This window comes from Pleurodeles waltl, chromosome 6 (assembly GCF_031143425.1).
Source record: "Pleurodeles waltl isolate 20211129_DDA chromosome 6, aPleWal1.hap1.20221129, whole genome shotgun sequence".
In the NCBI taxonomy this organism is placed as follows: Eukaryota; Metazoa; Chordata; class Amphibia; order Caudata; family Salamandridae; genus Pleurodeles; species Pleurodeles waltl.
Window position 1 is genome coordinate 1,613,031,523 of NC_090445.1, and position 27,979 is coordinate 1,613,059,501.

Below are 27,979 nucleotides of genomic sequence, written 5' to 3' on the forward strand. Positions count from 1 at the left end.
TCAGCACACAGTCTGTCTCTGTCTATACAGTCTCAGCACACAGTCTGTCTCTGTCTATACAGTCTCAGCACACAGTCGGCCTCTGGCTATACAGTCTCAGCACACAGTCTGCCTCTGCCTATACAGTCTCAGCACACTATCTGCCTCTGTCTATACAGTCTCAGCACACAGTCTGGCTCTCTCTATACAGTCTCAGCACACAGTCTGGCTCTCTCTATAAAGTCTCAGCACATGTTCTGCATTTGTCTATACAGTCTCAGCACACAGTCTGCCCCTGTCTATACAGACTGAGCACACAGTCTGCCTCTGTCTATACAGTCTCAGCACACAATCTGTCTCTTTCTATACAGTCTCAGCACACAGTCTGTCTCTCTCTATAAAGTCTCAGCACATGGTCTGCCTCTGTCTATACAGTCTCAGCACACTATCTGCCTCTGTCTATACAGTCTCAGCACACAGTCTGGCTCTCTCTATACAGTCTCAGCACACAGTCTGTCTCTCTCTATAAAGTCTCAGCACATGTTCTGCAATTGTCTATACAGTCTCAGCACACAGTCTGCCCCTGTCTATACAGTCTCAGCACACAGTTTGCCTCTGTCTATACAGTCTCAGCACACAATCTGCCTCTGTCTATACAGTCTCAGCACACAGTCTGCCTCTCTCTATAAAGTCTCAGCACTCAGTCTGTCTCTCTATAAAGTCTCAGCACACGGTCTGTCTCTGTCTATACAGTCTCAGCTCACGGTCTGCCCCTCTCTATACAGTCCCAGCACACAGTCTGTCTCTCTATAAAGTCTCAGCACACGGTCTGTCTCTGTCTATACAGTCTCAGCACACAGTCTGCCTCTCTCTATACAGTCTCAGCACACAGTCTGTCTCTCTCTCTCTCTATAAAGTCTCAGCACACGGTCTGCCTCTGTCTATACAGTGTCAGCACACAGTCTGCCCCTGTCTATACAGTCTCAGTACACAGTCTGCCTCTGTCTCTACAGTCTCAGCACACAGTCTGTCTCTCTCTAAACAGTCTCAGCACACAGTCTGCCTCTGTCTATACAAGCTCAGCACACAGTCTGCCCCTGTCTATACAGTCTCAGTACACAGTCTGTCTCTGTCTATACAGTCTCAGCACACAGTCTGTCTCTGTCTATACAGTCTCAGCACACAGTCGGCCTCTGGCTATACAGTCTCAGCACACAGTCTGCCTCTGCCTATACAGTCTCAGCACACTATCTGCCTCTGTCTATACAGTCTCAGCACACAGTCTGGCTCTCTCTATAAAGTCTCAGCACATGTTCTGCATTTGTCTATACAGTCTCAGCACACAGTCTGCCCCTGTCTATACAGACTGAGCACACAGTCTGCCTCTGTCTATACAGTCTCAGCACACAATCTGTCTCTTTCTATACAGTCTCAGCACACAGTCTGTCTCTCTCTATAAAGTCTCAGCACATGGTCTGCCTCTGTCTATACAGTCTCAGCACACTATCTGCCTCTGTCTATACAGTCTCAGCACACAGTCTGGCTCTCTCTATACAGTCTCAGCACACAGTCTGTCTCTCTCTATAAAGTCTCAGCACATGTTCTGCAATTGTCTATACAGTCTCAGCACACAGTCTGCCCCTGTCTATACAGTCTCAGCACACAGTTTGCCTCTGTCTATACAGTCTCAGCACAAAATCTGCCTCTGTCTATACAGTCTCAGCACACAGTCTGCCTCTCTCTATAAAGTCTCAGCACTCAGTCTGTCTCTCTATAAAGTCTCAGCACACGGTCTGTCTCTGCTATACAGTCTCAGCTCACGGTCTGCCCCTCTCTATACAGTCTCAGCACACAGTCTGTATCTCTATAAAGTCTCAGCACACGGTCTGTCTCTGTCTATACAGTCTCAGCACACGGTCTGCCTCTCTCTATACAGTCTCAGCACACAGTCTGTCTCTCTCTCTCTCTATAAAGTCTCAGCACACGGTCTGCCTCTGTCTATACAGTCTCAGCGCACAGTCTGCCCCTGTCTATACAGTCTCAGTACACAGTCTGCCTCTGTCTCTACAGTCTGAGCACACAGTCTGTCTCTCTCTATACAGTCTCAGCACACAGTCTGCCTCTGTATATACAGGCTCAGCACACAGTCTGCCTCTCTGTATACAGTCTCAGCACACAGTCTGCCTCTCTGTATACAGTCTCACCACACAGTCTGTCTCTGTCTATACAGTCTCAGCACACAGTCTGTCTCTGTCTATACAGTCTCAGCACACAGTCGGCCTCTGGCTATACAGTCTCAGCACACAGTCGGCCTCTGGCTATACAGTCTCAGCACACAGTCTGCCTCTGCCTATACAGTCTCAGCACACTATCTGCCTCTGTCTATACAGTCTCAGCACACTATCTGCCTCTGTCTATACAGTCTCAGCACACTATCTGCCTCTGTCTATACAGTCTCAGCACACAGTCTGGCTCTCTCTATACAGTCTCAGCGCACAGTCTGTCTCTCTCTATAAAGTCTCAGCACATGTTCTGCATTTGTCTATACAGTCTCAGCACACAGTCTGCCCCTGTCTATACAGTCTCAGCACACAGTCTGGCTCTCTCTATACAGTCTCAGCACACAGTCTGTCTCTCTCTATAAAGTCTCAGCACATGGTCTGCAATTGTCTATACAGTCTCAGCACACAGTCTGCCCCTGTCTATACAGTCTCAGCACACAGTCTGCCTCTGTCTATACAGTCTCAGCACACAGTCTGTCTCTGTCTATACAGTCTCAGCACACAGTCAGCCTCTGCCTATACAGTCTCAGCACACAGTCTGCCTCTCTGTATACAGTCTCAGCACACAGTCTGTCTCTGTCTATACAGTCTCAGCACACAGTCTGTCTCTGTCTATACAGTCTCAGCACACAGTCTGCCTCTGCCTATACAGTCTCAGCACACAGTCAGCCTCTGCCTATACAGTCTCAGCACACAGTCTGCCTCTGCCTATACAGTCTCAGCACACAGTCTGCCTCTGCCTATACAGTCTCAGCACACAGTCTGCCTCTGTCTATACAGTCTCAGCACACAGTCTGGCTCTCTCTATACAGTCTCAGCACACAGTCCGTCTCCCTCTATAAAGTCTCAGCACATGTTCTGCAATTGTCTATACAGTCTCAGCACACAGTCTGCCCCTGTCTATACAGTCTCAGCACACAGTCTGCCTCTGTCTATACAGTCTCAGCACACAATCTGCCTCTGTCTATACAGTCTCAGCACACAGTCTGCCTCTCTCTATAAAGTCTCAGCACAGTCTGTCTCTGTATAAAGTCTCAGCACACGGTCTGTCTCTGTCTATACAGTCTCAGCACACAGTCTTCCTCTCTCTATACAGTCTCAGCACACAGTCTGTCTCTCTCTCTCTCTATAAAGTCTCAGCACACAGTCTGCCTCTGTCTATACAGTCTCAGCACACAGTCTGCCCCTGTCTATACAGTCTCAGTACACAGTCTGCCTCTGTCTCTACAGTCTCAGCACACAGTCTGTCTCTATCTATACAGTCTCAGCACACAGTCTGCCTCTGTCTATACAGGCTCAGCACACAGTCTGCCCCTCTCTATACAGTCTCAGCACACAGCCTGTCTCTCTCTATACAGTCTCAGCACACAGCCTGCCTCTGTCTATACAGTCTCAGCACACAGCCTGCCTCTGTCTATACAGTCTCAGCACACAGCCTGCCCCTGTCTATACAGTCTCAGCACACAGTCTGCCTCTCTCTATACAGTCTCAGTACACAGTGTGCCTCTGCCTATACAGTCTCAGCACAGCCTGCCTCTGTCTATACAGTCTCAGCACAATGTCTGTCTCTCTCTATAAAGTCTCAGCACACGGTCTGCCTCTGTCTATACAGTCTCAGCACACGGTCTGTCTCTCTCTATACAGTCTCAGCACACGGTCTGCCTCTGTCTATATAGTCTCAGCACACAGTCTGCCTCTCTCTATACAGTCTCAGCACACAGTCTGTCTCTGTCTATACAGTCTCAGCACACAGTCTGCCTCTCTCTATACAGTCTCAGCACACAGTCTGTCTCTCTCTATATACAGTCTCAGCACACTATCTGCCTCTGTCTATACAGTCTCAGCACACAGTCTGCCTCTCTCTATAAAGTCTCAGCACACAGTCTGTCTCTCTATAAAGTCTCAGCACACGGTCTGTCTCTGTCTAAACAGTCTCAGCTTACGGTCTACCCCTCTCTATACAGTCTCAGCACACAGTCTGTCTCTCTATAAAGTCTCAGCACATGGTCTGTCTCTGTCTATACAGTCTCAGCACACAGTCTGCCTCTCTCTATAAAGTCTCAGCACACGTTCTGCCTCTCTCTATACAATCTCAGCACACAGTCTGCCCCTGTCAATACAGTCTCAGCACACAGTCTGCCTCTGTCTCTACAGTCTCAGCACACAGTCTGTCTCTCTGTATACAGTCTCAGCACACAGTCTGCCTCTCTCTATACAGTCTCAGCACACAGTCTGTCTCTGTCTATACAGTCTCAGCACACAGTCTGTCTCTGTCTATACAGTCTCAGCACATAGTCTGCCTCTCTCTATACAGTCTCAGCACACAGTCTGTCTCTCTCTATATACAGTCTCAGCACACTATCTGCCTCTGTCTATACAGTCTCACCACACAGTCTGCCTCTCTCTATAAAGTCTCAGCACACAGTCTGTCTCTCTATAAAGTCTCAGCACACGGTCTGTCTCTGTCTAAACAGTCTCAGCTCACGGTCTACCCCTCTCTATACAGTCTCAGCACACAGTCTGTCTCTCTATAAAGTCTCAGCACATGGTCTGTCTCTGTCTATACAGTCTCAGCACACAGTCTGCCTCTCTCTATAAAGTCTCAGCACACGGTCTGCCTCTCTCTATACAGTCTCAGCACACAGTCTGCCCCTGTCTATACAGTCTCAGCACACAGTCTGCCTCTGTCTCTACAGTCTCAGCACACAGTCTGTCTCTCTGTATACAGTCTCAGCACACAGTCTGCCTCTGTCTATACAGGCTCAGCACACAGTCTGCCTCTCTGTATACAGTGTCAGCACACAGTCTGTCTCTGCCTATACAGTCTCAGCACACAGCCTGTCTCTGCCTATACAGTCTCAGCACACAGTCGGCCTCTGCCTATACAGTCTCAGCACACAGTCTGCCTCTGCCTATACAGTCTCAGCACACAGTCTGCCTCTGTCTATACAGTCTCAGCACACTATCTGCCTCTGTCTATATAGTCTCAGCACACAGTCTGGCTCTCTCTATACAGTCTCAGCACACAGTCCGTCTCTCTCTATAAAGTCTCAGCACATGTTCTGCAATTGTCTATACAGTCTCAGCACACAGTCTGCCCCTGTCTATACAGTCTCAGCACACAGTCTGCCTCTCTCTATACAGTCTCAGCACACAGTCTGTCTCTGTCTATACAGTCTCAGCACACAGTCTGTCTCTCTCTATAAAGTCTCAGCACATGTTCTGCAATTGTCTATACAGTCTCAGCACACAGTCTGCCCCTGTCTATACAGTCTCAGCACACAGTTTGCCTCTGTCTATACAGTCTCAGCACACAATCTGCTTCTGTCTATACAGTCTCAGCACACAGTCTGCCTCTCTCTATAAAGTCTCAGCACTCAGTCTGTCTCTCTATAAAGTCTCAGCACACGGTCTGTCTCTGCTATACAGTCTCAGCTCACGGTCTGCCCCTCTCTATACAGTCTCAGCACACAGTCTGTATCTCTATAAAGTCTCAGCACACGGTCTGTCTCTGTCTATACAGTCTCAGCACACGGTCTGCCTCTCTCTATACAGTCTCAGCACACAGTCTGTCTCTCTCTCTCTCTATAAAGTCTCAGCACAGGGTCTGCCTCTGTCTATACAGTCTCAGCACACAGTCTGCCCCTGTCTATACAGTCTCAGTACACAGTCTGCCTCTGTCTCTACAGTCTGAGCACACAGTCTGTCTCTCTCTATACAGTCTCAGCACACAGTCTGCCTCTGTCTATACAGGCTCAGCACACAGTCTGCCTCTCTGTATACAGTCTCAGCACACAGTCTGCCTCTCTGTATACAGTCTCACCACACAGTCTGTCTCTGTCTATACAGTCTCAGCACACAGTCTGTCTCTGTCTATACAGTCTCAGCACACAGTCGGCCTCTGGCTATACAGTGTCAGCACACAGTCGGCCTCTGGCTATACAGTCTCAGCACACAGTCTGCCTCTGCCTATACAGTCTCAGCACACTATATGCCTCTGTCTATACAGTCTCAGCACACTATCTGCCTCTGTCTATACAGTCTCAGCACACAGTCTGGCTCTCTCTATACAGTCTCAGCGCACAGTCTGTCTCTCTCTATAAAGTCTCAGCACATGTTCTGCATTTGTCTATACAGTCTCAGCACACAGTCTGCCCCTGTCTATACAGTCTGAGCACACAGTCTGGCTCTCTCTATACAGTCTCAGCACACAGTCTGTCTCTCTCTATAAAGTCTCAGCACATGGTCTGCAATTGTCTATACAGTCTCAGCACACATTCTGCCCCTGTCTATACAGTCTCAGCACACAGTCTGCCTCTGTCTATACAGTCTCAGCACACAGTCTGTCTCTGTCTATACAGTCTCAGCACACAGTCAGCCTCTGCCTATACAGTCTCAGCACACAGTCTGCCTCTCTGTATACAGTCTCAGCACACAGTCTGTCTCTGTCTATACAGTCTCAGCACACAGTCTGTCTCTGTCTATACAGTCTCAGCACACAGTCTGCCTCTGCCTATACAGTCTCAGCACACAGTCAGCCTCTGCCTATACAGTCTCAGCACACAGTCTGCCTCTGCCTATACAGTCTCAGCACACAGTCTGCCTCTGCCTATACAGTCTCAGCACACAGTCTGCCTCTGTCTATACAGTCTCAGCACACAGTCTGGCTCTCTCTATACAGTCTCAGCACACAGTCCGTCTCTCTCTATAAAGTCTCAGCACATGTTCTGCAATTGTCTATACAGTCTCAGCACACAGTCTGCCCCTGTCTATACAGTCTCAGCACACAGTCTGCCTCTGTCTATACAGTCTCAGCACACAATCTGCCTCTGTCTATACAGTCTCAGCACACAGTCTGCCTCTCTCTATAAAGTCTCAGCACAGTCTGTCTCTGTATAAAGTCTCAGCACACGGTCTGTCTCTGTCTATACAGTCTCAGCACACAGTCTTCCTCTCTCTATACAGTCTCAGCACACAGTCTGTCTCTCTCTCTCTCTATAAAGTCTCAGCACACAGTCTGCCTCTGTCTATACAGTCTCAGCACACAGTCTGCCCCTGTCTATACAGTCTCAGTACACAGTCTGCCTCTGTCTCTACAGTCTCAGCACACAGTCTGTCTCTCTCTATACAGTCTCAGCACACAGTCTGCCTCTGTCTATACAGGCTCAGCACACAGTCTGCCCCTCTCTATACAGTCTCAGCACACAGCCTGTCTCTCTCTATACAGTCTCAGCACACAGCCTGCCTCTGTCTATACAGTCTCAGCACACAGCCTGCCTCTGTCTATACAGTCTCAGCACACAGCCTGCCCGTGTCTATACAGTCTCAGCACACAGTCTGCCTCTCTCTATACAGTCTCAGTACACAGTGTGCCTCTGCCTATACAGTCTCAGCACAGTGTGCCTCTGTCTATACAGTCTCAGCACAATGTCTGTCTCTCTCTATAAAGTCTCAGCACACGGTCTGCCTCTGTCTATACAGTCTCAGCACACGGTCTGCCTCTGTCTATACAGTCTCAGCACACGGTCTGCCTCTGTCTATATAGTCTCAGCACACAGTCTGCCTCTCTCTATACAGTCTCAGCACACAGTCTGTCTCTGTCTATACAGTCTCAGCACACAGTCTGCCTCTCTCTATACAGTCTCAGCACACAGTCTGTCTCTCTCTATATACAGTCTCAGCACACTATCTGCCTCTGTCTATACAGTCTCAGCACACAGTCTGCCTCTCTCTATAAAGTCTCAGCACACAGTCTGTCTCTCTATAAAGTCTCAGCACACGGTCTGTCTCTGTCTAAACAGTCTCAGCTCACGGTCTACCCCTCTCTATACAGTCTCAGCACACAGTCTGTCTCTCTATAAAGTCTCAGCACATGGTCTGTCTCCGTCTATACAGTCTCAGCACACAGTCTGCCTCTCTCTATAAAGTCTCAGCACACGTTCTGCCTCTCTCTATACAATCTCAGCACACAGTCTGACCCTGTCAATACAGTCTCAGCACACAGTCTGCCTCTGTCTCTACAGTCTCAGCACACAGTCTGTCTCTCTGTATACAGTCTCAGCACACAGTCTGCCTCTCTCTATACAGTCTCAGCACACAGTCTGTCTCTGTCTATACAGTCTCAGCACACAGTCTGCCTCTCTCTATACAGTCTCAGCACACAGTCTGTCTCTCTCTATATACAGTCTCAGCACACTATCTGCCTCTGTCTATACAGTCTCAGCACACAGTCTGCCTCTCTCTATAAAGTCTCAGCACACAGTCTGTCTCTCTATAAAGTCTCAGCACACGGTCTGTCTCTGTCTAAACAGTCTCAGCTCACGGTCTACCCCTCTCTATACAGTCTCAGCACACAGTCTGTCTCTCTATAAAGTCTCAGCACATGGTCTGTCTCTGTCTATACAGTCTCAGCACACAGTCTGCCTCTCTCTATAAAGTCTCAGCACACGGTCTGCCTCTCTCTATACAGTCTCAGCACACAGTCTGCCCCTGTCTATACAGTCTCAGCACACAGTCTGCCTCTGTCTCTACAGTCTCAGCACACAGTCTGTCTCTCTGTATACAGTCTCAGCACACAGTCTGCCTCTGTCTATACAGGCTCAGCACACAGTCTGCCTCTCTGTATACAATGTCAGCACACAGTCTGTCTCTGCCTATACAGTCTCAGCACACAGCCTGTCTCTGCCTATACAGTCTCAGCACACAGTCGGCCTCTGCCTATACAGTCTCAGCACACAGTCTGCCTCTGCCTATACAGTCTCAGCACACAGTCTGCCTCTGTCTATACAGTCTCAGCACACTATCTGCCTCTGTCTATATAGTCTCAGCACACAGTCTGGCTCTCTCTATACAGTCTCAGCACACAGTCCGTCTCTCTCTATAAAGTCTCAGCACATGTTCTGCAATTGTCTATACAGTCTCAGCACACAGTCTGCCCCTGTCTATACAGTCTCAGCACACAGTCTGCCTCTCTCTATACAGTCTCAGCACACAGTCTGTCTCTGTCTATACAGTCTCAGCACACAGTCTGCCTCTCTCTATACAGTCTCAGCACACAGTCTGTCTCTCTCTATATACAGTTTCAGCACACTATCTGCCTCTGTCTATACAGTCTCAGCACACAGTCTGCCTCTCTCTATAAAGTCTCAGCACACAGTCTGTCTCTCTATAAAGTCTCAGCACACGGTCTGTCTCTGTCTAAACAGTCTCAGCTCACGGTCTACCCCTCTCTATACAGTCTCAGCACACAGTCTGTCTCTCTATAAAGTCTCAGCACATGGTCTGTCTCTGTCTATACAGTCTCAGCACACAGTCTGCCTCTCTCTATAAAGTCTCAGCACACGGTCTGCCTCTCTCTATACAGTCTCAGCACACAGTCTGCCCCTGTCTATACAGTCTCAGCACACAGTCTGCCTCTGTCTCTACAATCTCAGCATACAGTCTGTCTCTCTGTATACAGTCTCAGCACACAGTCTGCCTCTGTCTATACAGGCTCAGCACACAGTCTGCCTCTCTGTATACAGTGTCAGCACACAGTCTGTCTCTGCCTATACAGTCTCAGCACACAGTCTGTCTCTGCCTATACAGTCTCAGCACACAGTCGGCCTCTGCCTATACAGTCTCAGCACACAGTCTGCCTCTGTCTATAGAGTCTCAGCACACTATCTGCCTCTGTCTATACAGTCTCAGCACACAGTCTGTCTCTCTCTATAAAGTCTCAGCACAGTCTGTCTCTCCATAAAGTCTCAGCACACGGTCTGACTCTGTCTATACAGTCTCAGCTCACGGTCTGCCCCCCTCTATGCAGTCTCAGCACACAGTCTGTCTCTCTATAAAGTCTCAGCACACGGTCTGTCTCTGTCTATACAGTCTCAGCACACAGTCTGCCTCTCTCTATACAGTCTCAGTACACAGTCTGTCTCTCTCTCTCTCTATAAAGTCTCAGCACACAGTCTGTCTCTCTCTCTCTCTATAAAGTCTCAGCACACAGTGTGCCTCTGTCTATACAGTCTCAGCACACAGTCTGCCCCTGTCTATACAGTCTCAGTACACAGCCTGCCTCTGTCTATACAGTCTCAGCACACGGTCTGCCTCTCTCTATACAGTCTCAGCACACAGTCTGTCTCTCTCTCTCTATAAAGTCTCAGCACACGGTCTGCCTCTGTCTATACAGTCTCAGCACACAGTCTGCCCCTGTCTATACAGTCTCAGTACACAGTCTGCCTCTGTCTCTACAGTCTCAGCACACAGTCTGTCTCTCTCTATACAGTCTCAGCACACAGTCTGCCTCTGTCTATACAGGCTCAGCACACAGTCTGCCCCTCTCTATACAGTCTCAGCACACAGCCTGTCTCTCTCTATACAGTCTCAGCACACAGCCTGCCTCTGTCTATACAGTCTCAGCACACAGCCTGCCTCTGTCTATACAGTCTCAGCACACAGCCTGCCCCTGTCTATACAGTCTCAGCACACAGTCTGCCTCTCTCTATACAGTCTCAGTACACAGTGTGCCTCTGCCTATACAGTCTCAGCACAGTCTGCCTCTGTCTATACAGTCTCAGCACAATGTCTGTCTCTCTCTATAAAGTCTCAGCACACGGTCTGCCTCTGTCTATACAGTCTCAGCACACGGTCTGTCTCTCTCTATACAGTCTCAGCACACAGTCTGCCTCTGTCTATATAGTCTCAGCACACAGTCTGTCTCTCTCTATATACAGTCTCAGCACACTATCTGCCTCTGTGTATACAGTCTCAGCACACAGTCTGCCTCTCTCTATAAAGTCTCAGCACGCAGTCTGTCTCTCTATAAAGTCTCAGCACACGGTCTGTCTCTGTCTAAACAGTCTCAGCTCACGGTCTACCCCTCTCTATACAGTCTCAGCACACAGTCTGTCTCTCTATAAAGTCTCAGCACATGGTCTGTCTCTGTCTATACAGTCTCAGCACACAGTCTGCCTCTCTCTATAAAGTCTCAGCACACGTTCTGCCTCTCTCTATACAATCTCAGCACACAGTCTGCCCCTGTCTATACAGTCTCAGCACACAGTCTGCCTCTGTCTCTACAGTCTCAGCACACAGTCTGTCTCTCTGTATACAGTCTCAGCACACAGTCTGCCTCTCTCTATACAGTCTCAGCACACAGTCTGTCTCTGTCTATACAGTCTCAGCACACAGTCTGCCTCTCTCTATACAGTCTCAGCACACAGTCTGTCTCTCTCTATATACAGTCTCAGCACACTATCTGCCTCTGTCTATACAGTCTCAGCACACAGTCTGCCTCTCTCTATAAAGTCTCAGCACACAGTCTGTCTCTCTATAAAGTCTCAGCACACGGTCTGTCTCTGTCTAAACAGTCTCAGCTCACGGTCTACCCCTCTCTATACAGTCTCAGCACACAGTCTGTCTCTCTATAAAGTCTCAGCACATGGTCTGTCTCTGTCTATACAGTCTCAGCACACAGTCTGCCTCTCTCTATAAAGTCTCAGCACACGGTCTGCCTCTCTCTATACAGTCTCAGCACACAGTCTGCCCCTGTCTATACAGTCTCAGCACACAGTCTGCCTCTGTCTCTACAGTCTCAGCACACAGTCTGTCTCTCTGTATACAGTCTCAGCACACAGTCTGCCTCTGTCTATACAGGCTCAGCACACAGTCTGCCTCTCTGTATACAGTGTCAGCACACAGTCTGTCTCTGCCTATACAGTCTCAGCACACAGCCTGTCTCTGCCTATACAGTCTCAGCACACAGTCGGCCTCTGCCTATACAGTCTCAGCACACAGTCTGCCTCTGCCTATACAGTCTCAGCACACAGTCTGCCTCTGTCTATACAGTCTCAGCACACTATCTGCCTCTGTCTATATAGTCTCAGCACACAGTCTGGCTCTCTCTATACAGTCTCAGCACACAGTCCGTCTCTCTCTATAAAGTCTCAGCACATGTTCTGCAATTGTCTATACAGTCTCAGCACACAGTCTGCCCCTGTCTATACAGTCTCAGCACACAGTCTGCCTCTCTCTATACAGTCTCAGCACACAGTCTGTCTCTGTCTATACAGTCTCAGCACACAGTCTGCCTCTCTCTATACAGTCTCAGCACACAGTCTGTCTCTCTCTATATACAGTCTCAGCACACTATCTGCCTCTGTCTATACAGTCTCAGCACACAGTCTGCCTCTCTCTATAAAGTCTCAGCACACAGTCTGTCTCTCTATAAAGTCTCAGCACACGGTCTGTCTCTGTCTAAACAGTCTCAGCTCACGGTCTACCCCTCTCTATACAGTCTCAGCACACAGTCTGTCTCTCTATAAAGTCTCAGCACATGGTCTGTCTCTGTCTATACAGTCTCAGCACACAGTCTGCCTCTCTCTATAAAGTCTCAGCACACAGTCTGCCTCTCTCTATACAGTCTCAGCACACAGTCTGCCCCTGTCTATACAGTCTCAGCACACAGTCTGCCTCTGTCTCTACAGTCTCAGCATACAGTCTGTCTCTATGTATACAGTCTCAGCACACAGTCTGCCTCTGTCTATACAGGCTCAGCACACAGTCTGCCTCTCTGTATACAGTGTCAGCACACAGTCTGTCTCTGCCTATACAGTCTCAGCACACAGTCTGTCTCTGCCTATACAGTCTCAGCACACAGTCGGCCTCTGCCTATACAGTCTCAGCACACAGTCTGCCTCTGTCTATACAGTCTCAGCACACTATCTGCCTCTGTCTATACAGTCTCAGCACACAGTCTGGCTCTCTCTATAAAGTCTCAGCACAGTCTGTCTCTCCATAAAGTCTCAGCACACGGTCTGTCTCTGTCTATACAGACTCAGCTCACGGTCTGCCCCCCTCTATGCAGTCTCAGCACACAGTCTGTCTCTCTATAAAGTCTCAGCACACGGTCTGTCTCTGTCTATACAGTCTCAGCACACAGTCTGCCTCTCTCTATACAGTCTCAGCACACAGTCTGTCTCTCTCTATATACAGTCTCAGCACACTATCTGCCTCTGTCTATACAGTCTCAGCACACAGTCTGCCTCTCTCTATAAAGTCTCAGCACACAGTCTGTCTCTCTATAAAGTCTCAGCACACGGTCTGTCTCTGTCTAAACAGTCTCAGCTCACGGTCTACCCCTCTCTATACAGTCTCAGCACACAGTCTGTCTCTCTATAAAGTCTCAGCACATGGTCTGTCTCTGTCTATACAGTCTCAGCACACAGTCTGCCTCTCTCTATAAAGTCTCAGCACACGGTCTGCCTCTCTCTATACAGTCTCAGCACACAGTCTGCCCCTGTCTATACAGTCTCAGCACACAGTCTGCCTCTGTCTCTACAGTCTCAGCATACAGTCTGTCTCTATGTATACAGTCTCAGCACACAGTCTGCCTCTGTCTATACAGGCTCAGCACACAGTCTGCCTCTCTGTATACAGTGTCAGCACACAGTCTGTCTCTGCCTATACAGTCTCAGCACACAGTCTGTCTCTGCCTATACAGTCTCAGCACACAGTCGGCCTCTGCCTATACAGTCTCAGCACACAGTCTGCCTCTGTCTATACAGTCTCAGCACACTATCTGCCTCTGTCTATACAGTCTCAGCACACAGTCTGGCTCTCTCTATAAAGTCTCAGCACAGTCTGTCTCTCCATAAAGTCTCAGCACACGGTCTGTCTCTGTCTATACAGACTCAGCTCACGGTCTGCCCCCCTCTATGCAGTCTCAGCACACAGTCTGTCTCTCTATAAAGTCTCAGCACACGGTCTGTCTCTGTCTATACAGTCTCAGCACACAGTCTGCCTCTCTCTATACAGTCTCAGTACACAGTCTGTCTCTCTCTCTCTCTATAAAGTCTCAGCACACAGTGTGCCTCTGTCTATACAGTCTCAGCACACAGTCTGCCCCTGTCTATACAGTCTCAGTACACAGCCTGCCTCTGTCTCTACAGTCTCAGCACACAGTCTGTCTCTCTCTATACAGTCTCAGCACACAGTCTGCCTCTGTCTATACAGGCTCAGGACACAGTCTGCCTCTCTGTATACAGTCTCAGCACACAGTCTGTCTCTGTCTATACAGTCTCAGCACACAGTCGGCCTCTGGCTATACAGTCTTAGCGCACAGTCTGCCTCTGCCTATACAGTCTCAGCACACAGTTGGCCTCTGGCTATACAGTCTTAGCACACAGTCTGCCTCTGTCTATAAAGTCTCAGCACACAATCTGTCTCTCTCTATACAGTCTCAGCACACAGTCTGTCTCTCTCTATAAAGTCTCAGCACATGGTCTGCCTCTGTCTATACAGTCTCAGCACACTATCTGCCTCTGTCTATACAGTCTCAGCACACAGTCAGGCTCTCTCTATACAGTCTCAGCACACAGTCTGTCTCTCTCTATAAAGTCTCAGCACATGTTCTGCAATTGTCTATACAGTCTCAGCACACAGTCTGCCCCTGTCTATACAGTCTCAGCACACAGTCTGCCTCTGTCTATACAGTCTCAGCACACAATCTGCCTCTGTCTATACAGTCTCAGCACACAGTCTGCCTCTCTCTATAAAGTCTCAGCACACAGTCTGTCTCTCTATAAAGTCTCAGCACACGGTCTGTCTCTGTCCATACAGTCTCAGCTCACGGTCTGCCCCTCTCTATACAGTCTCAGCACACAGTCTGTCTCTCTATAAAGTCTCAGCACACGGTCTGTCTCTGTCTATACAGTCTCAGCACACAGTCTGCCTCTCTCTATACAGTCTCAGCACACAGTCTGTCTCTCTCTCTCTCTATAAAGTCTCAGCACACGGTCCACCTCTGTCTATACAGTGTCAGCACACAGTCTGCCCCTGTCTATACAGTCTCAGTACACAGTCTGCCTCTGTCTCTACAGTCTCAGCACACAGTCTGTCTCTCTCTAAACAGTCTCAGCACACAGCCTGCCTCTGTCTATACAGGCTCAGCACACAGTCTGCCTCTCTCTATACAGTCTCAGCACACAGTCTGTCTCTCTCTGTATACAGTCTCAGCACACAGTCTGCCTCTCTGTATACAGTCTCAGCACACAGTCTGTCTCTGTCTATACAGTCTCAGCACACAGTCTGTCTCTGTCTATACAGTCTCAGCACACAGTCTGTCTCTGTCTATACAGTCTCAGCACACAGTCGGCCTCTGGCTATACAGTCTCAGCACACAGTCTGCCTCTGCCTATACAGTCTCAGCACACTATCTGCCTCTGCCTATACAGTCTCAGCACACTATCTGCCTCTGTCTATACAGTCTCAGCACACTATCTGCCTCTGTCTATACAGTCTCAGCACACAGTCTGGCTCTCTCTATACAGCCTCAGCACACAGTCTGTCTCTCTCTATAAAGTCTCAGCACATGTTCTGCATTTGTCTATACAGTCTCAGCACACAGCCTGCCCCTGTCTATACAGACTCAGCACACAGTCTGCCTCTGTCTATACAGTCTCAGCACACAATCTGTCTCTCGCTATACAGTCTCAGCACACAGTCTGTCTCTCTCTATAAAGTCTCAGCACATGGTCTGCCTCTGTCTATACAGTCTCAGCACACTATCTGCCTCTGTCTATACAGTCTCAGCACACAGTCTGTCTCTCTCTATACAGTCTCAGCACACAGTCTGTCTCTCTCTATAAAGTCTCAGCACATGTTCTGCAATTGTGTATACAGTCTCAGCACACAGTCTGCCCCTGTCTATACAGTCTCAGCACACAGTCTGCCTCTGTCTATACAGTCTCAGCACACAATCTGCCTCTGTCTATACAGTCTCAGCACACAGCCTGCCTCTCTCTATAAAGTCTCAGCACTCAGTCTGTCTCTCTATAAAGTCTCAGCACACGGTCTGTCTCTGTCTATACAGTCTCAGCTCACGGTCTGCCCCTCTCTATACAGTCTCAGCACACGGTCTGTCTCTGTCTATACAGTCTCAGCACACGGTCTGCCTCTCTCTATACAGTCTCAGCACACAGTCTGTCTCTCTCTCTCTATACAGTCTCAGCACACAGTCTGCCCCTGTCTATACAGTCTCAGTACACAGTCTGCCTCTGTCTCTACAGTCTGAGCACACAGTCTGTCTCTCTCTATACAGTCTCAGCACACAGTCTGCCTCTGTCTATACAGGCTCAGCACACAGTCTGCCTCTCTGTATACAGTCTCAGCACACAGTCTGCCTCTCTGTATACAGTCTCAGCACACAGTCTGTCTCTGTCTATACAGTCTCAGCACACAGTCTGTCTCTGTCTATACAGTCTCAGCACACAGTCTGCCTCTGGCTATACAGTCTCAGCACACAGTCGGCCTCTGGCTATACAGTCTCAGCACACAGTCTGCCTCTGCCTATACAGTCTCAGCACACTGTCTGCCTCTGTCTATACAGTCTCAGCAGACAGTCTGGCTCTCTCTATACAGTCTCAGCACATAGTCTGTCTCTCTCTATAAAGTCTCAGCATATGTTCTGCATTTGTCTATACAGTCTCAGCACACAGTCTGCCCCTGTCTATACAGTCTCAGCACACAGTCTGCCTCTGTCTATACAGTCTCAGCACACAATCTGTCTCTCTCTATACATTCTCAGCACACAGTCTGTCTCTCTCTATAAAGTCACAGCACATGGTCTGCCTCTGTCTATACAGTCTCAGCACACTATCTGCCTCTGTCTATACAGTCTCAGCACACAGTCTGGCTCTCTCTATACAGTCTCAGCACACAGTCTGTCTCTCTCTATAAAGTCTCAGCACATGTTCTGCAATTGTCTATACAGTCTCAGCACACAGTCTGCCCCTGTCTATACAGTCTCAGCACACAGTCTGCCTCTGTCTATACAGTCTCAGCACACAATCTGCCTCTGTCTATACAGTCTCAGCACACAGTCTGCCTCTCTCTATAAAGTCTCAACACACAGTCTGTCTCTCTATAAAGTCTCAGCCCACGGTCTGTCTCTGTCTATACAGTCTCAGCTCACGGTCTGCCCCTCTCTATACAGTCCCAGCACACAGTCTGTCTCTCTATAAAGTCTCAGCACACGGTCTGTCTCTGTCTATACAGTCTCAGCACACAGTCTGCCTCTCTCTATACAGTCTCAGCACACAGTCTGTCTCTCTCTCTCTCTATAAAGTCTCAGCACACGGTCTGCCTCTGTCTATACAGTGTCAGCACACAGTCTGCCCCTGTCTATACAGTCTCAGTACACAGTCTGCCTCTGTCTCTACAGTCTCAGCACACAGTCTGTCTCTCTCTAAACAGTCTCAGCACACAGTCTGCCTCTGTCTATACAGGCTCAGCACACAGTCTGCCTCTCTGTATACAGTCTCAGCACACAGTCTGTCTCTGTCTATACAGTCTCAGCACACAGTCTGTCTCTGTCTATACAGTCTCAGCACACAGTCTGTCTCTGTCTATACAGTCTCAGCACACAGTCTGCCTCTGTCTATACAGGCTCAGCACACAGTCTGCCTCTCTGTATACAGTCTCAGCACACAGTCTGTCTCTGTCTATACAGTCTCAGCACACAGTCTGTCTCTGTCTATACAGTCTCAGCACACAGTCTGTCTCTGTCTATACAGTCTCAGCACACAGTCGGCCTCTGGCTATACAGTCTCAGCACACAGTCTGCCTCTGCCTATACAGTCTCAGCACACTATCTGCCTCTGTCTATACAGTCTCAGCACACAGTCTGGCTCTCTCTATACAGTCTCAGCACACAGTCTGGCTCTCTCTATAAAGTCTCAGCACATGTTCTGCATTTGTCTATACAGTCTCAGCACACAGTCTGCCCCTGTCTATACAGACTGAGCACACAGTCTGCCTCTGTCTATACAGTCTCAGCACACAATCTGTCTCTTTCTATACAGTCTCAGCACACAGTCTGTCTCTCTCTATAAAGTCTCAGCACATGGTCTGCCTCTGTCTATACAGTCTCAGCACACTATCTGCCTCTGTCTATACAGTCTCAGCACACAGTCTGGCTCTCTCTATACAGTCTCAGCACACAGTCTGTCTCTCTCTATAAAGTCTCAGCACATGTTCTGCAATTGTCTATACAGTCTCAGCACACAGTCTGCCCCTGTCTATACAGTCTCAGCACACAGTTTGCCTCTGTCTATACAGTCTCAGCACACAATCTGCCTCTGTCTATACAGTCTCAGCACACAGTCTGCCTCTCTCTATAAAGTCTCAGCACTCAGTCTGTCTCTCTATAAAGTCTCAGCACACGGTCTGTCTCTGTCTATACAGTCTCAGCTCACGGTCTGCCACTCTCTATACAGTCTCAGCACACAGTCTGTATCTCTATAAAGTCTCAGCACACGGTCTGTCTCTGTCTATACAGTCTCAGCACACGGTCTGCCTCTCTCTATAGAGTCTCAGCACACAGTCTGTCTCTCTCTCTCTCTATAAAGTCTCAGCACACGGTCTGCCTCTGTCTATACAGTCTCAGCACACAGTCTGCCCCTGTCTATACAGTCTCAGTACACAGTCTGCCTCTGTCTCTACAGTCTGAGCACACAGTCTGTCTCTCTCTATACAGTCTCAGCACACAGTCTGCCTCTGTCTATACAGGCTCAGCACACAGTCTGCCTCTCTGTATACAGTCTCAGCACACAGTCTGCCTCTCTGTATACAGTCTCAGCACACAGTCTGTCTCTGTCTATACAGTCTCAGCACACAGTCTGTCTCTGTCTATACAGTCTCAGCACACAGTCGGCCTCTGGCTATACAGTCTCAGCACACAGTCGGCCTCTGGCTATACAGTCTCAGCACACAGTCTGCCTCTGCCTATACAGTCTCAGCACACTATCTGCCTCTGTCTATACAGTCTCAGCACACTATCTGCCTCTGTCTATACAGTCTCAGCACACTATCTGCCTCTGTCTATACAGTCTCAGCACACAGTCTGGCTCTCTCTATACAGTCTCAGCGCACAGTCTGTCTCTCTCTATAAAGTCTCAGCACATGTTCTGCATTTGTCTATACAGTCTCAGCACACAGTCTGCCCCTGTCTATACAGTCTCAGCACACAATCTGTCTCTCTCTATACAGTCTCAGCACACAGTCTGTCTCTCTCTATAAAGTCTCAGCACATGGTCTGCAATTGTCTATACAGTCTCAGCACACAGTCTGCCCCTGTCTATACAGTCTCAGCACACAGTCTGCCTCTGTCTATACAGTCTCAGCACACAATCTGCCTCTGTCTATACAGTCTCAGCACGCAGTCTGCCTCTCTCTATAAAGTCTCAGCACACAGTCTGTCTCTCTATAAAGTCCCAGCACACGGTCTGTCTCTGTCTATACAGTCTCAGCTCATGGTCTGCCCCTCTCTATACAGTCTCAGTACACAGTCTGTCTCTCTATAAAGTCTCAGCACACGGTCTGTCTCTGTCTATAGAGTCTCAGCACACAGTCTGTCTCTCTCTCTCTCTCTATAAAGTCTCAGCACACAGTCTGCCTCTGTCTATACAGTCTCAGCACACAGTCTGCCCCTGTCTATACAGTCTCAGTACACAGTCTGCCTCTGTCTCTACAGTCTCAGCACACAGTCTGTCTCTCTCTATACAGTCTCAGCACACAGTCTGCCTCTGTCTATACAGGCTCAGCACACAATCTGCCTCTCTGTATACAGTCTCAGCACACAGTCTGTCTCTGTCTATACAGTCTCAGCACACAGTCTGTCTCTGCATATACAGTCTCAGCACACAGTCTGTCTCTGCATATACAGTCTCAGCACACAGTCGGCCTCTGGCTATACAGTCTCAGCACACAGTCTGCCTCTGCCTATAGAGTCTCAGCACACTATCTGCCTCTGTCTATACAGTCTCAGCACACTATCTGCCTCTGTCTATACAGTCTCAGCACACAGTCTGGCTCTCTCTATACAGTCTCAGCACACAGTCTGTCTCTCTCTATAAAGTCTCAGCACATGTTCTGCATTTGTCTATACAGTCTCAGCACACAGTCTGCCTCCGTCTATACAGTCTCAGCACACAATCTGTCTCTCTCTATACAGTCTCAGCACACAGTCTGTCTCTCTCTATAAAGTTTCAGCACATGGTCTGCCTCTGTCTATACAGTCTCAGCACACGGTCTGCCCCTGTCTATACAGTCTCAGCACGCAGTCTGCCTCTCTCTATAAAGTCTCAGCACACAGTCTGTCTCTCTCTATACAGTCTCAGCACAGTCTGCCCCTGTCTATACAGTCTCAGCACACAGCCTGCCTCTGTCTATCCATCCCCACTGCACAGTCTCATCCCCACTGCACAGTCTGCCTTTGTTTATTCATTTCTAGTGAACACTCTACATGTGTCCATTATACAGTACCAGTGCACATTATGGCTCTGTCTATTCAGGATGAGTGCACAGTCTTTCAGTCTAGCACAATGTCTGCGTCTGTCTATGCAGTCCCGTTGCACAGTCTACCCGTCGATCCAATTCAAGCACAGTCTTTCTGTCTAGAACACTGCCTGTCTCTGTCTACCCATTCCCAGCGCACACTCTCCCTGTTTATTCATTTCTATTGCACAGTCTGTCCTAGTTCAAGGGCCAGTGCACAGTCTGCGCTGTCTATCTCGTCCGAGTGCAGTCTGTCAGTCTAGCCCAAAGTCTGCCACTGTCAATGCAGTGCACAGCTGACTGTCCATCCTGTCCAACCACACAGTCTTTCTGTCTAGAACACAGTGCGCAGTCTGCTCTGTTTCTCCAGTCTTCAGACACAGTTAATCTGTCTGGAACACAGTCTGCCATCACCCCGCCCCGCTGTACAGTCTGCTTCTGCATAAAGGGCCTCAGCACGCAGTGTGCCTTTGTCTGTGCAGTCCCAGTGCACGTTCCTTTTGTCTAGCACACTGGCTACCACTCTCCACCCTGTCATGATGCACAGTCATCCTGACCAGCACACAGTCTGCCTCTCTCTGTGCAGACCCACTGCACAGTCTCCCGGTTTATCCAGTCCAAACACAGTCTTTCATCGTAGCACCATGTCTGCCTCCGTCTATTCAGTCGCAGTCCACAGTCTTCCTGAGTACCCAATCGAGTCTGTGTATCCAGTCCTGGTTCACAGCATCTGTCCAGCCCTAACCAGACGGCAGGTTAAGGTGGAGTCTTTTTTTTTTACTTGCTGTGTGGCAGAAAACACTGTACTTTGAGTGGATTATAAATAATTTCAATTCTACAATATATGGAAGGAATTATGCTGCACATTGGTTAGAGATATGTATGTATTGCCTTTGAGAAGTGGAATAACCACGAGGGTTTTACGTTAGTTAAGTCATTAACAAAATTATCATTTGAAAGGAATGTTGTGCCCTAAATATAGTGTACAAAACTTTTGACTGATTGAGAGCAGGTTTTCTTTTACGAACTCCAATGGGGCTATTTTTTCTACATACATTTGGGACACACTATTTCTGTCAGATGATATCTTTGTTATGATATTCTGGTAACACGCCAAATAGAAGTTGTGGAAATAGGGGGTGGCACCTGTTGCGACTATGACAGGTATGTAAGACAGGTGGAGAAGAGGTAATAATAACATTTGTTTAGAAGTTGTTTCATCAGTCTTTTGTCCCTCAAGTTCTTGGACCCACATTAGACACATACTGTATAAGTGAATGTTCTGCTGAAGGAGATAGACTGCCCTGATCGCTTAACCTTGGGTTAAACCCATGGAGTACAGCTCTGATCATTCAGGTGGGTCCGTGCTGATAATGGGATCAAGCTAGTTGGCTCTCCTTCTCCTCAGTTCCGTGAGGGAGACAGAACTGGAAGTAGCCATGATTGAGGTCAACGGCACAGAATTATTCCCCTGGTAGATATGCCCTGTGAGCTGTCCTAGATTCATGAACTTGGCGCACTGTGTGAACTTTGGATGCATGTGGTATTTCTCCAGCGCAAACCTAGTCAAACGGTAGAGGAACGCTGTGCTTGGTTAGAGAAAAGCATAAAGTCATCGACTAATAGAAGAAGAGCTGGACGATTAATGCATTGTGATGTAGTGTTCTTTAAAGAGGAGAGTCTTCAACTGTTTCTTAAACTGCAGAGCGTTGGGGCAGACCTAATTGATATGGGGATGTTGTTCCCGATCCTGGGTGCGTTCCTTGAGAAGGAACAGGGAGAAGAGACAGCTCTCCAGAGGTCCCTACTGTTCTTTCAGACTACAAAGAAGCAGGGGCATGATCCTGCTTTAGAGCTTATTGTGCTAATATGGATCCCAAGTATAGGTTCATGTGTCTTCGCCTCTCATCAGGTCTAAGGAGAGTAGGGAAGGAGGGGGAAACTTGAGGAAAAGGAAACTATCTGGGCCTGACCACCGAGGACTCAGGTTTAATGTGGCCTCTTCCTCCAGGCCTCTAGTGCAGTGAGACAACTCATCTTCCACATTGGAGGTTGGACAGTGGTGGATAGTGGTGGATAATAGTGGATGGAAAAAGGTGTGTGTCTTTTACTTTGAACTAGAGGCACAGTAAAGGTACATGATGGCATCAGCTGCCTCCTTCTCTGACTCCCAAGAGAACTGTCATGTCTATAGCAGCCATTAACAGTGATAATATTTTTTGGCGCGAATTTGAAATACAGCTGTGTGGCACTGAGATGTTGGTTACCGATTCAACACTTATTAATGTGGATGTTGCAGGAGAAGACAGGATTACGTTGGCATCTCAATAAGGGGTAACATGGAAAATGACATAAGAAATATCCATATTTTCTGTCATTGAGAGGTACTTGTTGCTAATACTTGCTTACTACGAAGCTTAGGGACTTGTATGGAACCTGAAAATCAGCGATGACCAGACACCGAGGAAGCTGATTTTTTAATGTACATGTTGAATGGAGCTGCAAATAGCAGGAACATGATGATGGCCAAATCTTTCTGTGCAGTTAATGCAGCAGAAAAAAACTCTTCAGGAAAAAGATCCAGCATTATTAAAGTTATTGATAGAGTCATGAATGAAATTTTCTTTGGAGCACGAGAACAATGGTAGCCTAGAGAGCCTCCAGGCCACTGAAAAAAATATATCTAAGTACCATGGAACAACAAACAGGAACATAATTCTGTTAAAAACCAATATGATTGCACTTTCAGTGGAGAAAGACAAGATGTTGGAAGTCCCTGGGAGAATAACAGCTGGAGACTGGAACTGATGGGTGATCCCATATGTGCATGTCCAAGCTGATCAAAACAGTACCTGGTCCTCTGACCTGCATTTATGGACATTCTATGTGTCTGGAGGTTGGGAAACTAAGCATTCCAGTTAAAGAACAGTTGTGGAGATGACCCATATAGCCTCATGGTGGTGAGCAACTAGCCTTTCAGAGCAAGCCACACATTACGGGACAAAGAACAATACAAAACATAAACCATTTCCTTGAAGAGCCACCTTTTTTTTGGACAGGCCCATACTCACTCGTGCTGAGCTGACAGTTGTCGAGGTGGCATAACTTCCTGTGGAGGACACAGAGTCTCCATAAGATGTCACAGAGTAAGTATCTGTGCCCGTTCCAGTGCTGGAGTGCTGCCGGGCCTTCATGGATTCAATCTCCCTCTTTAGGACAAGGCTGTCAAAGCGATCCAAATCCTGAGCAGATATCACCCCACGGACTTCAGAAAGGAGTGAAAACTGTGAAAGGAGGAAACAGATGCATTAAGTTTTTCTATCAATCACATCTTGACAACATTTGGAAACTTAATCAGCCCTAGACAACTATACATGAAAATTTGACTCTTAGGGAATCGCTCAATAAGTCTAAGACACCCCTTCATACAATAGACCACCTTAGTTAACAGAGGTGCCTAATGTCAGGCCTACAATGTTGCACTTTGCGGGGAGAAAACTTAATTTTTAGAAGAGCCAAGGGGCAACCCTCTGGTAGCTCTCTATAATTTGCTATCTTTATTGTCAGATGGGTATGACAACGCTTGTTACACTATGATCCTGTGACACCTTGACTCTCAAAGGAGAAAAGATAGGGCTAGAGGACCCTTGATCCTCAGAGGAGCCCAGGATTGGCCAAAGGTTCCTTACAATATGACAAATAGATTCTCATAGGAAACCAGGATGTGCTTGCAGTTCCCTGTTGACACCTTGATCCACAAGGAAGCCCAAAACCAACTTGCAGATCTTCACACAGTGATACTTTGATCATCAGAGGAGACCGGGCCTGGTTAACTGCTCCTTACAATGTGAAACATTGATCCTCAAAGGTTCCCAGCAAGGATTAGCCTCTGAACCCCCTCCACATTACTACATCTGAATTTTTCAAAAGCCTCACTACAATAATTCAGGCTTTCAGAAACAGACCATCTACACCCTCCCTTCCCACCACATGAAGGTACACCTTTGATAAACAGTTCAATCATTTCCTCAGCCCTCCCCAAACATGTCATCAGCCCTTCCCAATCAATGTGCCAAACTGTGTATACACAGCAGCATTTAGCAGGAGTGGCATTAGCGGAGGAATGAGGGCAGCAATATAGCTCCCACTACACTCTTCTTGCCAGTGTTTGATCATAGTGCCCATGTGCCTTGCAGTGTAAAGGTAAACAAAAGGGCATGCAAACAAAAGTCCAGCAGATTGGCAAGTCAACAGCAACATGGCAGTCCATTCCTCCTGGGAGAGTATCCAGAGGTCCAGAAGTGTACTGAGTAGATGGTGTCTGAGGTCCAGTTATTATACCCAGTTGAGCCTTTGAAGTGGGGAGACTTCAAAGATATGCCTTTGAAGTGCAAAAATGTCCTGCCCTTCCTGCAGTTTCTACAGACTCACTACATGGGACTATGTAGCCCTTTGTGTGTCAACAGGACACTGCTTATTCAGGTGTAAGTAAGGCTATGTCCAGCTCCTCCCTCCCTCCTCCCTGGCTAGGCTGGCCCATCAGGACACAGATGGCCCATCAAGTCACACCTTATCTCCCTTTGTGATCAGAGGCAAACAGCAGGAACCAAATGGCTAAGGCAAGAAAATGCCAACTTTCTAAAAGTGGCATTTTCACAACTGTAATATAAAATCAGACTTTACCATAAGGTGTGATTTTAAATTGTGAATCCAGAGAACCAAACTTAAAAAGTCTATCTTTTTAAAGCTTGTGAATTACACTAATAAGATGTAATAAGGTAATCTTAATGTTAACCTATGGGAGGCATAGGCCTTGCAGTGGTGAAAAACGAATTTAAGAGTTTTTCACCACCAGACATGTAAAACTTAAAAGTAGGTGTCCCACTTTTTAAATACACTGCACCCTGCCCTTGGGGCTGCCTAGCCCCTACCTTAGTAGTGACATATGAATTCAGAAGGAAGATTTGCACCTGGCATAAGGTTGACTTTGTTATATCGACATGGCAGTGTAAAACTGTACATACAGGCTCTGCAGTGGCATGCCTGACACAGGTTTAAAGGGCTACTTAAGTACGTGGCACACTCAGTGCTGCAGTGCTCATAAGTATGTGCCCTGTATGTGTTCCCTGTGTGATGCCTAACTGTCTCACTGAGGCTCTGCTAACCAGAACCTCAGTGGTTATGCTCTCTCTGCTTTCCAAATTTGTCACTAACAGGCTAGTGACTAATTTCACCAATTCACATTGGCATACTGGTACACCCATATAATTCCCTAGTATATGGTACTGAGGTACCCAGGGTATTGGGGTTCCAGGAGATCCCTATGGGCTGCAGCATTTCTTTTGCCACCCATAGGGAGCTCTGACAATTCTTACACAGGCCTGCCAGTGCAGCCTGAGTGAAATAACGTCCACGTTATTTCACAACCATTTACTACTGCACTTAGGTAACTTATAAGTCACCTATATGTCTAACCTTCACCTGGTGAAGGTTGGGTGCAAAGTTACTTAGTGTGTAGGCACCCTGGCACTAGCCAAGGTGCCCCCACTTCGTTCAGGGCAAATTCCCCGGACTTTGTGAGTGCGGGGACACCATTACACGTGTGCACTGTACATAGGTCACAACCTATGTACAGCGTCACAATGGTAGCTCCGAACATGGCCATGTAACATGTCTAAGATCATGGAATTGTCCCCCCAATGCCATTCTGGCATTGGGGGGACAATTCCATGATCCCCCGGGTCTCTAGCACAGAACCCGGGTACTGCCAAACTGACTTTCTGGGGTCTCCACTGCAGCTGCTGCCAACCCCTCAGACAGGTTTCTGCCCTCCTGGGGTCCAGGCAGCCCTGGCCCAGGAAGGCAGAACAAAGGACTTCCTCTGAGAGAGGGTGTAACACCCTCTCCCTTTGGAAATAGGTGTGAAGGCTGGGGAGGAGTAGCCTCCCCCAGCCTCTGGAAATGCTTTGATGGGCACAGATGGTGCCCATCTCTGCATAAGCCAGTCTACACCGGTTCAGGGATCCCCCAGCCCTGCTCTGGCGCGAAACTGGACAAAGGAAAGGGGAGTGACCACTCCCCTGACCTGCACCTTCCAGGGGCGGTGCCCAGAGCTCCTCCAGTGTGCCCCTGACCTCTGCCATCTTGGAAACAGAGGTGTTTGTGGCACACTGGACTGCTCTGAGTGGCCAGTGCCAGCAGGTGACATCAGAGGCTCCTTCTGATATGCTCTTACCTCTCTTGGTAGCCAATCCTCCTTCCTAGGTAGCCAAACCTCCTTTCCTGGCTATTTAGGGTCTCTGCTTTGGGGATCTCACCAGATAACGAATGCAAGAGCTCACCAGAGTTCCTCTGCATCTCCCTCTTCACCTTCTGCTAAAGGATCGACCGCTGACTGCTCAGGACGCCTGCAAAACTGCAACAAAGTAGCAAGATGACTACTAGCAACCTTGTATCGCTTCATCCTGACGGCTTTCTCGACTGTTTCCAGGTGGTGCATGCTCTGGGGGTAGCCTGCCTCCTCTCAGCACCAGGAGCTCTGAAGAAATCTCCTGTAGGTCGACGGAATCTTCCCCCTGCAACTGCAGGCAACAAAAGACTGCATCACCGGTCCTCTAGGTCCCCTCTCAGCATGACGAGCGTGGTCCCTGGAACTCAGCAACTCTGTCCAAGTGACTCTCACAGTCCAGTGACTCTTCAGTCCAAGTTTGGTGGAGGTAAGTCCTTGCCTCCCCACGCTAGACTGCATTGCTGGGTACCGCGTGATTTGCAGCTGCTCCGGCTCCTGTGCACTCTTCCAGGATTTCCTTCATGCACAGCCAAGCCTGGGTCCCCGACACTCTAACCTGCAGTGTACAGCCTTCTGAGTTGTCCTCCGGCGTCGTGGGACTCCCTTTTGTGACTTTGCGTGGACTCCGGTTTACTCTTCTTCCAAGTGCCTATTCAGGTACTTCTGTGGGTGCTGCCTGCTTCTGTGAGGGCTCCCTGACTTGCTGGGCACCCCCTCTGTCTCCTCATCCAAGTGGCGACATCCTGGTGCCTCCTGGGCCACAGCAGCATCCAAAAACTCTAACCGCGACCCTTGCAGCTAGCAAGGCTTGTTTGCGGTCTTTCTGCGTGGGAACACCTCTGCAAGCTTCTTCACGACGTGGGAGATCCATCCTCCAAAGGGGAAGTTCCTAGTCCTCTTCGTTCTTGCAAAACACCAAGCTTCTTCCAACCGGTGGCATCTTCCTTGCACCCTCAGCTGGCATTTCCTGGGCTCCTGCCCACTCTCGACACTGTCGCGACTCTTGGACTTGGTCCCCTTGTCTTACAGGTACTCAGGTCCGGAAATCCACTGTTGTTGCATTGCTGGTGTTTGTTCTCCTTCAAGAATCCCCCTATCACGATTTATGTGT

The 27,979-nt window shown here is 48.4% G+C and overlaps 1 protein-coding gene across 1 annotated transcript in view; it reads right to left on the reverse strand.

The window, feature by feature from the left end:
• Positions 1-27,979, reverse strand: part of WHRN (whirlin) — a 618,751-nt gene that overhangs the window by 127,218 nt on the left and 463,554 nt on the right. The window contains exon 7 of the mRNA XM_069241507.1: positions 23,651-23,863. Coding sequence (XP_069097608.1) covers positions 23,651-23,863 — 213 coding nt within the window. The remainder of the gene's footprint in view (positions 1-23,650; positions 23,864-27,979) is intronic.